This window comes from Haliotis cracherodii, unplaced genomic scaffold, assembly GCF_022045235.1.
Source record: "Haliotis cracherodii isolate W230 unplaced genomic scaffold, xgHalCrac1.p SCAF_17, whole genome shotgun sequence".
In the NCBI taxonomy this organism is placed as follows: domain Eukaryota; kingdom Metazoa; phylum Mollusca; class Gastropoda; order Lepetellida; family Haliotidae; genus Haliotis; species Haliotis cracherodii.
The window spans coordinates 10,884,555-10,898,470 of record NW_027266272.1 but is presented as its reverse complement, the minus strand read 5'-3'; the positions used below and the strand labels follow the sequence as shown (position 1 = coordinate 10,898,470).

At 40.4% G+C, this 13,916-nt stretch overlaps 1 protein-coding gene across 6 annotated transcripts in view; it reads right to left on the bottom strand.

Moving 5' to 3' along the window:
* The window catches only part of LOC139464887 (voltage-gated inwardly rectifying potassium channel KCNH6-like), a 228,704-nt gene that overhangs the window by 87,464 nt on the left and 127,324 nt on the right, over positions 1 to 13,916 (bottom strand). For 5 of the 6 annotated variants that reach the window (XM_071246458.1, XM_071246459.1, XM_071246460.1 and 2 more), the window contains exons 3-5: positions 6,280 to 6,414; positions 2,294 to 2,329; positions 23 to 352 (exon numbers count right to left, since the gene is read on the bottom strand). In XM_071246458.1, coding sequence (XP_071102559.1) covers positions 23 to 352; positions 2,294 to 2,329; positions 6,280 to 6,414 — 501 coding nt within the window. The remainder of the gene's footprint in view (positions 1 to 22; positions 353 to 2,293; positions 2,330 to 6,279; positions 6,415 to 13,916) is intronic. The other variant, XM_071246463.1, reaches the window with a different exon arrangement.

Here is a 13,916-nt window from a genome sequence, read left to right as displayed (position 1 = left end):
TTTAAACATGAACTGCACTCACCAGAATCTAAACTTTTTTTGTCTCGTAAATTCTCATCCCCTTCGTCTCCCTCCTCCCTGAGGTGGCTTGAGAGACTTGTCTTGTCTTCCCGCCATTCGTCCGTTTCATGCTCGGCCAGTACTGACAGCCGATCGGGAGTCATGGCTTGGTGGACGTCTGTGTCAGAGCAGCCAAGTTGGTTAAGCGGAACAGCCTCCTCTGGAATTGGGGGGTTTTCCGGATCCGGAATGCGATCGAGTGCTTTTGCTTTTGAGCGAATATCTCTCCGTATCGACGGCAGCCGCAATCGTAGGCTCCGGTGTCGATCCGACTTACGCCCTGGGGATACAACTGAGATAGATCGGTTCACATGCCCCTTATTCTCATGACAATAAAATTCACATAATCAATTTACGAAATATCAGTGGAAATCTCCGTGAATCATCTCAGTCAAGGGATATCCACAGTGAGTGAGTGAGTGTGTTTGCTTTAAAAAGGCTCCGAAAAGAATTTTTTCAAATTACCACCACTCACGAGAAGGGAAGGGCTGCAGACAGACCAATGAGCATAACTGGGATATAACTAGGATACCATATTTCCTCCATTAGATGCCTGGCCTCCAATACACGCTGGCCTCTCATTTATTCCGGGTCAAATGCTCTGTCCAAAAAATAGAAACTATTCATCATTTGGTGAAATTAATGATCCCTATCACATTAACTAAGGCATTTAATGATTACTCCCTTCCCTTAATAATGACCATTTCCTGCAAATGTACCCTCTGTATGACTAGAATTTGGGATTCAGAAAGGTAGTGAGTTGGCACTGTGCTTCTAATAGAGGAAATATGGTACATGTATATCTAACCCATCAGTGGGTCCTGTAAACTAAGGGATGCAACTCTGCATATATTAATTACTGTTCTTGTCATCTTGTACGACTTACATTTCAAGGTCTGCAACAATTAATGCTGTAACTGTGTCTTGTCATGACCATACCGGTAAATACAATAATTATACCACAGATAGTAGTGGGATACTTGGAATATTATCAGATTGTAATAAACACACCAAAGTACTACTAAGGTAGGGATGTTTCATTGGTTCATCTACACTATCATAATGCAGGGATCCATAATCAGTGCTTCAAAAAGTGTTATTTCATTTTAATCATTCATTTTTTAAATATTTTATTAAATAAAATATTTAAAAGCTTATGCTATTAAAAATCAATACTTACACAAAAACACACTCGTCACTACTTGCAAAAAAACTTTTTTACATGTCGGTACATTCTATTATATGCTGTGAAATTGTCAGCCATCAAAACAGGCTGAACAAAAAAATGTTTCTTGGCCATATTTTTCTCAACAGTGGGGGGGGGGAGGGGAGAGAGAGAGGAAAGGGAGCTAGTACATCTTAACATATTATTATACATAACAAAATGGGATGAGAGAGGAACACTTTTATATTTTTTCCCACCAAGAATACCAACATACACAACTGGGAACACATTGAATTTAATAAAATTAAATTTGATAAAATGTCAGTTGTCAAGTATGTCATTTTATTAATAACAGGGTATGTTCCACGTTGAATCTTAAAACATTTTTTACATGGGAAATAAAAATTACTGGCATGCAGGACTTAAAGTGACACGCTGATGGCCAAGAAACGTTTAATTTTTAAAAATAGGTGGTGTATGTGCTATGTGGCTGTCATGCAGGTGCATAAAATTACTTTTCAATTTTCAATTTTCAATTTTCAATTATGGTGCTTGATGCTTGGCATCAATGTTATATTTAAATGAACATTTTGGGAAAATGTTATCAAGAGAAACATCTGAATGTAAAGTTCCACAAAACTTGGTACAGCAGTTTCAGAGATTGAGATTTTTAATTTTCTTTAAAACAATGTTAACAATAAGAAATGTTGATGTTTACACCTAAATAAACCTTGCAAATAGTTCTGTACTTTCTAACTATGTAATTTTTGCTCACTGTGGAGTATGTGACTTCTGTGGGGGATATTCTCACAATTAGTTGAAAATCTCATTTTCTTTTTCAATTCCAGAAAACAAATAAATTCTGTATTAAATAATCAAATATGAATCCCATTGCAGTGCTACCAGTTTCCACTGCCTGGGTCTAGTGGTGTCTGAAGACAAAATGCTAAAACATTTTTAGCAATTTCAATACACCTTTTTAACAGAACATAAACATGAAACAAGAAGTCCTTTCCCAAAATCAACAAATCAAGCAAATACCAATCCTAGTACAGTCCTATTACATACCATCAAAAAGTTTCAGCTCCCTGGGCCTTGTTGTTTCTGAGGAGAAGATTCATAACCTTGTTTAACTTTAGAAATGATTAAAAAAAATGAAGTCCATCTTCATGAGTGAGTGAGTATGGTTTTACGCCGCTTTTAGCAATATTCCAGCAATATCACGGCGGGGGACACCAGAAATGGGCTCCACACGTTGTACCCATGTCGGGAATCGAACCTGTGTCTTTGGTGTGACGAGCGCACGCTTACCCACGAGGCTACCCGACCACCCCCCATCTCCATGAACAAATCCTAGGCCCATTATGTGGACATACATCATGCATATATTTGTGTTTCCTCAGCTTGGAGGTTTCTGGAAGAAGGTTCATATACATGGTTTCCAATTCTCTTAAATTTACATATTATTGCAATGAATTCAGCGCCAGACATCCTTGCAACGTTTCAGCAGCATCCATTCAGTTGGTTCAAAGGAGAAGTAGGATGTCAACCTAGTGAGGAGGAATGCGCTAGCTGAAAGCTCACCTGGACCGGTGGTCCTGGTGAGCTAAACACTTAAGTCAAGATAAACATCAACATCATGATACACACAGGTACACATGATTTCTTGAAAAGTAAATAAGTAACAATGACAATATATTAGTCATCATTATCAGACCCATGATTAATGATGAAATCCCAACTGATTTCAAACAGGTAGCATAAAATAGCAAACCACATGGCTCTGTAGCTCATGGTGACCATTTGCAACAATGGAACCATAAGATGTAATACATGGGCACACAAGATAAAGCAAAACATTGACAACCTAACTGTTAGACTAATGCTTAGTCTCTGAAAATATATACAGTATTCGATGTAATAAGCGGCCATGGCGATATTTGCTAATTTATTGGCTAGGGGAACAATGCCAATTAGCACCCCTTCCAATTGATCAATGTATAGAAGACTTATTTATTCACGTATAATACACACTCGTGCGTTATATGCACCCTTAATTATGGGCAATTAAATTCTGGAAAAATATATCTGTCGTACATAAACATTTCAGGCTGTCAGCATAAACCAGGAAATTTATCTTTCAACTCTCTTTTTTTTTCCACCAAAATAATATTCTAATAAGAGTGCCCCTATTTCTAATTTATAGTGCACCACTATTTTTTTTTTTTTTGGGGGGGGGGGGGGAGTCATCCCAACAGAGATCCAAGTTTCCAACACATATACTTCCAGATGTGATGAAATGTGAAAATTTACGGAAAGATGGCAAAAATCCTTTTTTTCAAGAGTAAAATACCATGTCTGGAATCAAATCTGGTCTTGTGGCATGATAAGCAAACACATTATCCTTTAGGCCAACCAACTACCGGTACTTCTCCATCTACTCATGCCATATATTATATTGAGTGAGTGAGTTACTTTAAAACTGCTTTGAACAGTATTTCAGTCAGATCACTTCGTTTGAGCTTAATATGGGAGGAAAACCCGAAGTGATGCAGGTCTCAGATGTTTACCATTTTGGTGAAACCAAAGAGCATGGGTATGGTGCTGACAGACCTACAAACATATTTGGGGCGAAGCAGGAATCGAACCCTTATCAGAGTCATTTAACTTTTGACAGTCCATATAACTGTGAATGAGTTCTCTATGCCTGATAGGTTCTATCACAGCTTGTCAACAAAGAAGTCCAAAGTGATGCAGATCTTTGAAATGTTTACCACTCTGGTGAAACCCAACAGGACGGGTATAGTGCTGACAAACCAAACAATAATCAGTGCGAATGTGTGATTTGAACCCAGACCATGCCTGAGGCACGATGTAGACAACTGGGACACCCGTGCACCTCCTTTTTAGGGCTTCACTTGACAGTCATGTACGGCTTATCATATTTATTCATATCTATGATTTTCTTTACCAAGATATATGTACAATTTACATAAAAACTATTACAAATCTTCAGTGATGTTTTGAGCATTATATTAGTTATATCAACGCATGCTACAATTCAGTGTATATCAATATCAGCCTTGGTATGTGATATAACACATATCACCCCAGTGTTGGTGACGTTGTACCATATATTCAGCATTGAAAGAAAACAATGTGTATCTTTTTCTTTTTCTTAACACATGGAACAAACAGACCCCTGACTTAAAAACACTAAGACAGGGCCAGAGTGGCCACACAGACTTGAGATCAAGAATTGTTGTTTTCATGAATATCAGCTTTTAGAATGGAATGTTGCCATGGTAATCATCTGCTGTCAGTAGGAAGTGTTGTCATGGTAATCTGATGGTGTAATTTAACACTGCTACTAGTTTACTGGGTCCTGACAAAGTGACTTTCACTTATCTAGTTTAATGACACACAGATACTAGAGCCACATGTAAAATATACACATTTTTGACCAAGCAGTTACTTTTTGAAGCATTCATAAAATCTCCTTAACAGCCACTGCAAGTGTTCACCAGTGACACACAACACTTCAAGCTGACACTCCCCCAAGTTACATCTTGTGGTACATATAACAGTAGCTGTCCTAACAAGGAGCTCATGCTACGACTTGCAAAGAAAATTAGTTATTGCAGCATTATTCTTAATATATTATGAAATTGTGTACTTCCAAATTTATAACTGATTTGTGACCTGTGTTCTGTGCACAGGACCGTGTGCCCCCAACTCATCACACGAGATACTGCCACTGATGTATGCTGCTCAAAAGAAGGTAAAGAACACCGGAATTGGGTGTTCCTTTACTTCTTTTGAATAGTATACATATACCACATCAGTGCAAAAAAACTCACGGTAGATTAGCTTCTATGTATCCATTGAGAAACAGCTTCTGTTTCTGGATCTATTTTGAGTGTCTCTGTGTCTACTCTGAGTTTAAGCTGGTATAAGAGGCATACCAGAAGGCAAAGATGGTTATCACCTAACACTGAGCAGTCCTAGCTTACAAACTCACTGGACGCATGGTGCCTGGTAGTCTAGTGGTTAGTGTGGTTGTACATACCAGGTTTCATTCCAAACATGGATAAGCTTTACAAACTGGCACTGGTCCCACAGTACCATAACAAACTCATAAGGTTAAGTGAGTGAGTGAATATGGTTTTACGCCGCTTCTAGCAATATTCCAGCAATATCACGGCGGGGGACACCAAGAATGGGCTTCACACATTGTACCCATGTCAGGAATCGAACCTGGGTCTTCGGCGTGACGAGCGAATGCTTTAACCACTAGGCTACCCGACCGACCCCATAAGGTTAAGGAATCAATAGGACGAGCAGTATAACTAAAATCTTGAGTGTTGTTTGTTCGTTGTTTAATGCCAGCCAGCAATATTCCAGCTACATGACAGCAGCGTGTAAATAATCAAGTCTGAACCAGATAATCCAGAGACTGATATTATGAGCAATGATCCACGCCATCGGAGTACGATAACACGTTATTGACCCAGTCACAGAGACCATCAGATCCATCGGGTCTCCTCTTACAACCAGCATAGGTTGCTGGAGATCTATTCAAACCCGGCGGGTCTCCTCTTACAACCAGCATAGGTTGCTGGAGATCTATTCTAACCCGGCGGGTCTCCTCTTACAACCAGCATAGGTTGCTTGAGATCTATTCTAACCCGGCATCCCCACGTGTTCAAATATATATCATGAAGACCTGCGACAAAATCTCTCAAGTGATCTAAATGGTAAGGCAGAAATACCCAAAAAATTAGGAAATTAGTAATATCTGTCATTGTCATTGAATGAATGAGTTGGGTTTAACGCCACTTTTAACAGTATTCCAGTTATATCACAGCGTGTCAGCTTAATGTGGGAGGAAAGCCCGAAGTGATGCAGGTCTCAGACGTTTACCACTTTGGTGAAACCCCCGAGCACGGGTATGGTGCTGACAAACCTAGAAACATATAATATCTGTCATAATTACACTTAACAACTAAACCAAAAAAATGAGGTCAAGAACTTTTTGAGAATTGTAAACTTACCATTATTTTTGAAGTTTTTGAGTTCTGTTTTGGCTGCTGCCTCAGTGATATCCTCATAGTTGATGATGAAGAGGATGATGTCCGCATGCTCATTCTTGACTGGGGCCACCAGTGCACTGCATAAGAACTTCGAGCCTGAAAATAACAATCACATATACATTTCTGTATCACCAAAACCATTTTTCTAAACACAAGGTGAGGTGAGTTGGAATTTAATGTCGTGTTCAAGATTATTGCACTTATATAGCTATGTGTATGAGTGTGTGCGGCTGCTTGTACTAGTCAGGACTAATGCCGATTTTATAGTGCTAGACCAGAGATATGATGCCCCAGTTTAACATATATATGCCACTCAGACACAGTATACTGACTCCGAGCCGACCTGTCCTTGTTTAGCCCCCTCAGATACCATGCCCCAGTTTAACATATATACGCCACTCAGACACGGTACACTGACTCCGAGGCGACCCCTCCTTGTTTTAGCCTAGTAATGCCAAGCACCAGGCAGGGTAACAACAAGTATCATCTCTTAACGTCTTTGGGTATGATGCAGCCAGGGATCGAACCCCAACCTTCCTCTCTCCTGGCAGACATTTTATCACTAGACCACAGAGCCGGTCCTTCTAAACACAAGCTACAGAAGCTCTGTAAAGACTGACAAATTAAAAGTCAACATTGTATTCTGGATATGTCATGGGCATGTGATATTAATATGTTCAGTAGTTTTTATTCTTTCATGATTACTGCAAACAGACAAGGGCGGAGACAAGCTGTACAGGGAGCACGGGTGGCCAGTCGTCTTTGGCGTTGCAATTCCGTCGCTTGGGCACAACAGAAAGCTCAGTGACTGGGTTGGAATCCCGGTTCACCCTGATTATGTTTCTAGGTTGTCAGAACCAGCCTTGTGTTCATGGGTTCAAGTGGTAAACACTTTCAAGACAAAACTAAAGACTTATCTCTTTAGATGTGTCTATGACCCTATGTGAGGCGCTATGAGCGACTACGTAGACGGAAATGGCGCTGAAGAAATAGACTTTATTATTATCATTAAACGTCAAAGATCTGCATCACTTCGGGCTTTCCGCCCACATTAAGTTGACATGCGGTGATATATCTGGAATACTGTTCACAGCGGTGTTAAATAACTCCCTCATTCTGTCTCTACAAGGCACTGTTCAGTAGTGAGTGAGTGAGTGAGTGAGTGAGGTGGGTTTAACGCCGCTTTAAACAGTATTCCAGTTATATTAGCTTAATGTGGGAGGAAAGCATGAAGTGATGCAGGTCTCAGACGTTTACCACTTCGGTGAAACCCACGACCCCGGGTATGATGCTGACAAACCTAGAAACACAACTGGGACGAAACGGGATTCGAACCCACAATCATAGGTTTCTGGCATGCACAAGGGACACAACTCTGCACAGCGAATCGCAGCGCTTTACATGACTGGGCCATCCGTGCCCCCCACTGGTCTGTACGAGGCCTTATCATGCAGAGAGCATCCCAGACGTAAACTGCTATCAAATACTAAATGAGAGCTATTACATTGGCTTGACTATGCAGACTGACAAGAGCATTATGACAGCTGAGATTGATTCTAAATCCCTTCAGACTACAGAATGAAAATTAAATCGAAATTGTTTTCCATGAGTGGAGATTTTCATACAAGAAATGATGCAACACTAACTGGAGGCTCCTGTACCAGATGCTGTAATAAGTGACAAAACAGGTATGAAAATTATATGAATGGATCACTGAAAATCAGTGATGACACCAGTTGTTTGCGAACAGGGTAAGCATGTCCTGCCCTACTGTTAGCACCCGCCACTCACACAATTTACAGATTCTAAAATAACTGGAGGATTGTAGTCTCAGGCTCTGTGAGATTCACCCTAAGCAGAGAAGAAGTAGCCCAGTCACAAGTGTTGAAAGTAGATAAGACAACCCAAGTAAAACCTCTGCCCGCAATGCAACCACTGCTTATGTCCTGTCAGAACAATCACATCCAGGTATGTATCACCCCTGCAAGGGGGAACTTGATAACATTGATACACCACTTGGCCAGATATCTCCGATATTCAGTATAATCACCGGCAATGTCAGTTGGTAACAACTGACTTAGTTTCCTCCTACATTATTTACAATGATGTTTGTTTGTTTCTTTGTTTATCCTCAATATTCCAGGTATTTGACGCTGGTCTGTAAATAATTGGACCAGACAATCAAGTGATTAACACCATGAGCATCAATCTATGCAATTAGGATACGATGGCATGCATAAACCACGTCAGCGAGCCTGACCACTCGATCCCGTTAGTCGCCTCTTACAACAAGCATAGTCGCCTTTTACGTCAAGCATTGGTTGCTCAAGACCTATTTTAACACAGATCTTCAAGTCTCTTTTCACAATGAAAAGGGTTGGGTATTTAGAAATACCATATATTACAAAGAACAGGCTGAGTTTTTAAAATAAAGATCCATGGCATGAAAAAGTAAATATACCCTACACCACCATTCTTAGTCAGTCAAAGACTTGACGAGATTACCAGGGCTTCACTCTTTGTGAAACATATTTTTCTTTGCCCAAAATAAAACGTGTGTTTCTTCTCTCGGTCCATCCCAAAAATAGCGTAGGGTACAACCAAATGTTGAGTGAGTATGGTTTTACGCCGCTTTTAGCAATATTCCAGCAATGTGATGGCGGGGGACACCAGAAATGGGCTTAACACATTGTACCCATGTGGGGAATCGAACCAGGGTCTTCGGCATGACGAGCAAACGGTCTGACCACTAGGCTACCCGACCGCCCCGCATATGCTTTGAACATTGAGGACTTGAGACATGCATTTAACAGATTGAGACACCAAAGAGCGACAATTTGAGCAGTAATACATATATTTGTGTCATAGTAATAGTTAAGTATCTTTTTGAAGTTGTGGGAAAATAACAGTTTTGTTGCTTATATTATATTAAAGAAATTGCTAACCCATCACCCCACCAAATGATGATATGATATAGGACATACGATATGTTGTGATAAGCAGCAGGTTAACATTTAACCCAACTCACTCACAACAGACCTGTGCCTTGGAGTGAGTGAGTGAGTGAGTGAGTTTGGTTTTACGCCGCTTTTAGAAATATTCCAGCAATATGACGGCGGGGGACACCAGAAATGGGCTTCACATCTTGTACCCATGTTGGGATTCGAACCCGGGTCTTCGGTGTGATGAGCGAACGCTTTAACCACTAGGCTACCCGACCGCCCCGAGACAGAGTGAGGGAGTTTCAACAATAGGTAATTGATAACAAATAGCACACATATATTTAGATGAAGCCAGATGTACTGTAAGGAATAAGGATTAAGGTGTTGTTACTAGCTTGATTGGATACTAATTAAAAGAGTCAGTTGCTTGATCTTCATAGGCTTAGGATGTTATACCTATGATCAATAAAGTGGTACGTTTTCTTATCAACTAGAACCCATGAAGATCCAGGTTAGAATCAGTCTTTAGCAATCCATGCTTGTCCTAAAAGGCAACTAACAGCATCAGGTGGTCAGGCTTGCTGACTTGGTTGATGCCTGTCTTCATATCCCAATTGTGTATATCGGTACTCATGATGTCAATCACTGGATTGTCTGGTCCAGACCATTATTTACAGACTGCTGTCATATAGCGGGAATATTGCTGAGTGTGGCATTAAACAACAAACATGCTTGTCCTAAACAAGCATAAACTAGCAACTAGAAACACACATATACTTTTTTGGCCTTACTAATTGGGTCCGTGTATGATGGAGTGGCATCATTTACTTCTGACTTGACAGCTCTGTTAGCACTCCGCCATCCAACACACCAACAAGTTTGTTTTTAGAAACGGCTTTGTGGCAAAACAAGGCTTTCTAGGCAACTCCTTGACAGCAGGGCAAACCCTGAATGTTCGGCTTGTCTATTACATGAAACTTGGATGGGGAAGTGCCAAAATAGAAAACATTTTACACTGTCTGTTTGACCTTTGGTTTGAAATATTGTAAATGGTTTTATGAATGGTAAGAAACGCAAGGTTCTGGCGGCTCAAGCAGGAAGGGCTAAGTAAAACAGAAAACATTTTACACTGTCTGTTTGACCTTAGGTTTGAAATATTGTAAATGGTTTTATGAACGGTTAGGTAACTTAAGATTCTGGCGGCTCAAGCAGGAAGGGTTAAGTGAAACAGAAGACCAAATATAATCAAAACTGTTCGACTGCAATGTGTCTTCTAATCCACTTGAACTAAATAACATGAACTTGGCCCTGAACATGAATAATAGTTTTGTTTGTTTGTCCTCAGTCAGGGCTACAGCTTAAGAAAAAAATGTCAGAACTTTTTTTTCAACCATTTGTTTGCTTTGGGTACAGAAATAGGATGTTTTACTAGGAGGTCAAAGACCGTAAGTAATATGTGTTCTTGGTGGTATGTTACACATACAACACCAGCTGAAGCCACCACCTGATACTGGCTTTAATACAACGCAATGCAGAGTCTGCTGAATGGTGCAATCTTGTGAATAGATATTCTGTGTTTCACACAGCTCTGAACACTATTTCAGTGTTTTATCTAGGTGTGTCAGCTTCATTGAAGTGGGAGGAAGGCCATGGACTTTTAACACTTCGTGAATCTCATACATAAGTGTGTTCCGTGGGATTCTGGGTAATAGAACTATGCTGGTCACAAGAGGCTACTTAATGGATTGGGTGGTCCGACTCTGTGATTGGATGACTGCTTGTCATCGTACCCTGATGGCATGGATCGTTGTTCACAATACCAATCACTGGATTGTCTGGTCCAGACTTGATTACAGTAAACTATGTTCATAATGAACATGCTTATAACAAAGTGACAGATATAACAGACTCTTTTTTGTCCTGACCATTTGCTGTATATATGCTTATTACGAACTACGATTACAACTAACTAAAATTAGTGGTCACCGTCACCGTCATGTAGCTGGAATATTGCGGAGTGCAGCTTTAAACAACAAACATGCACACACCCATGCACACAAACACGCATGCTGCTGACAAACCAAGGATCAGGATCATGTTCGTAACCACAATCAGTGGAGCCGACCAACCACTCCGTCCCGTTTCAGTCCCTGCTTCACTCGTCAATCAGCTTCCTCCCTTCAAGTTTACTAGGGGGTGGTCGGGTAGCCTATTGGTTAAAGCGTTCGCTCAACGCCGAAGACCCAGGTTCGATTCCCGACATGGGTACAGTGTGTGAAGCCCATTTCTGATGTCCCCCACCGTGATATTGCTGGAATATTGCTAAAAGCGGCGTAAAACCAAACTCACTCACTCAAGTTTACTATGTGTGTATACTACTCCAGTTAAACTGTGTCCTTGTTATTGTCATCACCGTGTTAATGCCACTAGTGCTTGTTTTGTATATCACAGAATTTGCTGGGATGATATACCAAGTGTGCGATCCAATATGTATCACGATACCTTGCTCACAATACGATACGTATCACGATACTTGCATGTGCTCTTATTTATGGTGCATAAGCCACTTTCTTCATAGACGGGATGGCCAAATACCTGGCAAAAATTTACAGTTGGCAGTGTCAAGTGTGGCGTAATGGATGAAAATATTACTTTATTTACTACTCGTTTTGACTAGTAATTAGTGTTTTTGTGTAACATTTACTGAAGAATACATTTAAGGTAAGAATCAATACTTTTTATTCGCAGGTCATCGTATCCCAATTGTGTGGTCAAGACTCGATTATTTACAGACCGCCGTCATATAGCTGAAATATTGCTGAGTGCGCCGTTAAACAAACAAACTTTTTACTTATTGTGTGATTGTGATCTATACTTGTATCAAGAAGCAAAAATCTGCGATCCACCGATGCATCGGTGTATCGTCCCACTACAAGTTGGAATCCACACCAAAATCGAACAATTCTAACAAGGAAGTTGTTCATTTGTTGCTCAGTGCCGACCAACTCCACCTATTTCAGCGATATGACGATGACCTGTAACTAATCGATTCATGACCAGACAATCCAGTTATTGACATAATGAGCATCAATCAATGCCGTCCGGGTATGATGACACGTGATAAACCAAGTCACCGAGTCCAATCTGATCCATTCCGTCGCCGTTAACGACCAGCATAGAATGAAGGGGACCTACTCTAGCCCCCGAATCCCCACGGTGTGCTGGAGGGGATAATGATACATACTAAATTGTCATCAGCCAACCTCTAAATGACACTCAAAGATAATGAGAAAGTTAACTGTCATGGTATTCATTCGCACAACATTCCAATGTTTTTCAGCCTTCTGCCAACCAGGCAGTTCAGTTGTCATGGCAGCTTATGATGCCATCCATTTTCTCTGACACCAATTCCATTCCAGGGTGGTGTCATGAATTGTCTCGGCTGTTTGGGTGACACAGAAACTGTTTGCTTCCATTCATATAATTTTCACCGCTATTTTGCCTTTTACACCTTGTGGAATCTGATTCGGCGGATAAGCAGGACTGGTTATTTTCTGGCAAGTTGATGTTTTTCATCTACCCTGTCATCTTCTGAATAGAAAACATGAATTTCTTTACTCCGGAATGTTTTCATGCTTGAATTTGTGAACTCAAAAATGAAAATGCAATTCACAATAAATTGTGAACAAAATAAAATTCATTTGCCAAATAACTTCCAAAAGCTGCAGACTTTAACAGAAGTGTGGATGTGAGTGAATGAGGATGCTCTACTCTGTTTGTAGCAGTATCACAGTTGGGGACTCCAGAAATGGACTTCATACCTAGTACCCATGTGGTAAACCAAACTCAGGCCCATGGTCAGATGAGCAAACACTTTAACAACAAGGCTACCCCACCAGCCCTAAATAAATACATGTATCAGAAAAGCATGTGGCAATACACCCTTGCATACCATATTCATTCGCATAATCGCCTGTCATGGAGCAAAGCTAACTGGCCTCAAGTACGTTTTAAGGACACTGGAGAAACCAAATGTTGGACATAAAAATATAAAAACAGAAAGCAAAACAAAAAATTCAGATTTCAGAATGTAACCCAAACCTCGTGATTACGCTGTAATCAGCTTGGATTTCACATTCAGTTTCATTCCAAAGATGGTGAACTCGAACACTGAGTGATGACAAAATAACCTTGGAAGTCGAGTAACTTAGCCGATCCGTTTCCGCCAGGTCTATTGTTTGCCGAACAGTAAATGAAGGTACTGTTTACATCTCAAACTTAAACATTTGCACTTTTTACCCTTTCATTCCAGTCGTCGGGAGCTCTGCAGTTCACCTGAGCCATAACCATGCAAATAAAAAAATGTTGAACAAACATACAGCTCTATTGAGAAGCAAGGGCTGGCTCTGTACACAAGTCTTCCCAGCATCTTCAAGCTGATCATTAACACAAAAAACACAGGAAAAAGGTTAAAGGATTCTTATCTGATTCATTGTATACGGAACCCAAAAGTTAGGGATCATGAATATGTTATAAAGTTGTGTGCTCATTCTTAACCTTATGGCCTTCTTTCACTGGAAACAGTACCGTCCACATTAACAGGGTTATTCACCCTAGTAACCTCCCCTGGAAACAGTACCATCCACATTAACAGGT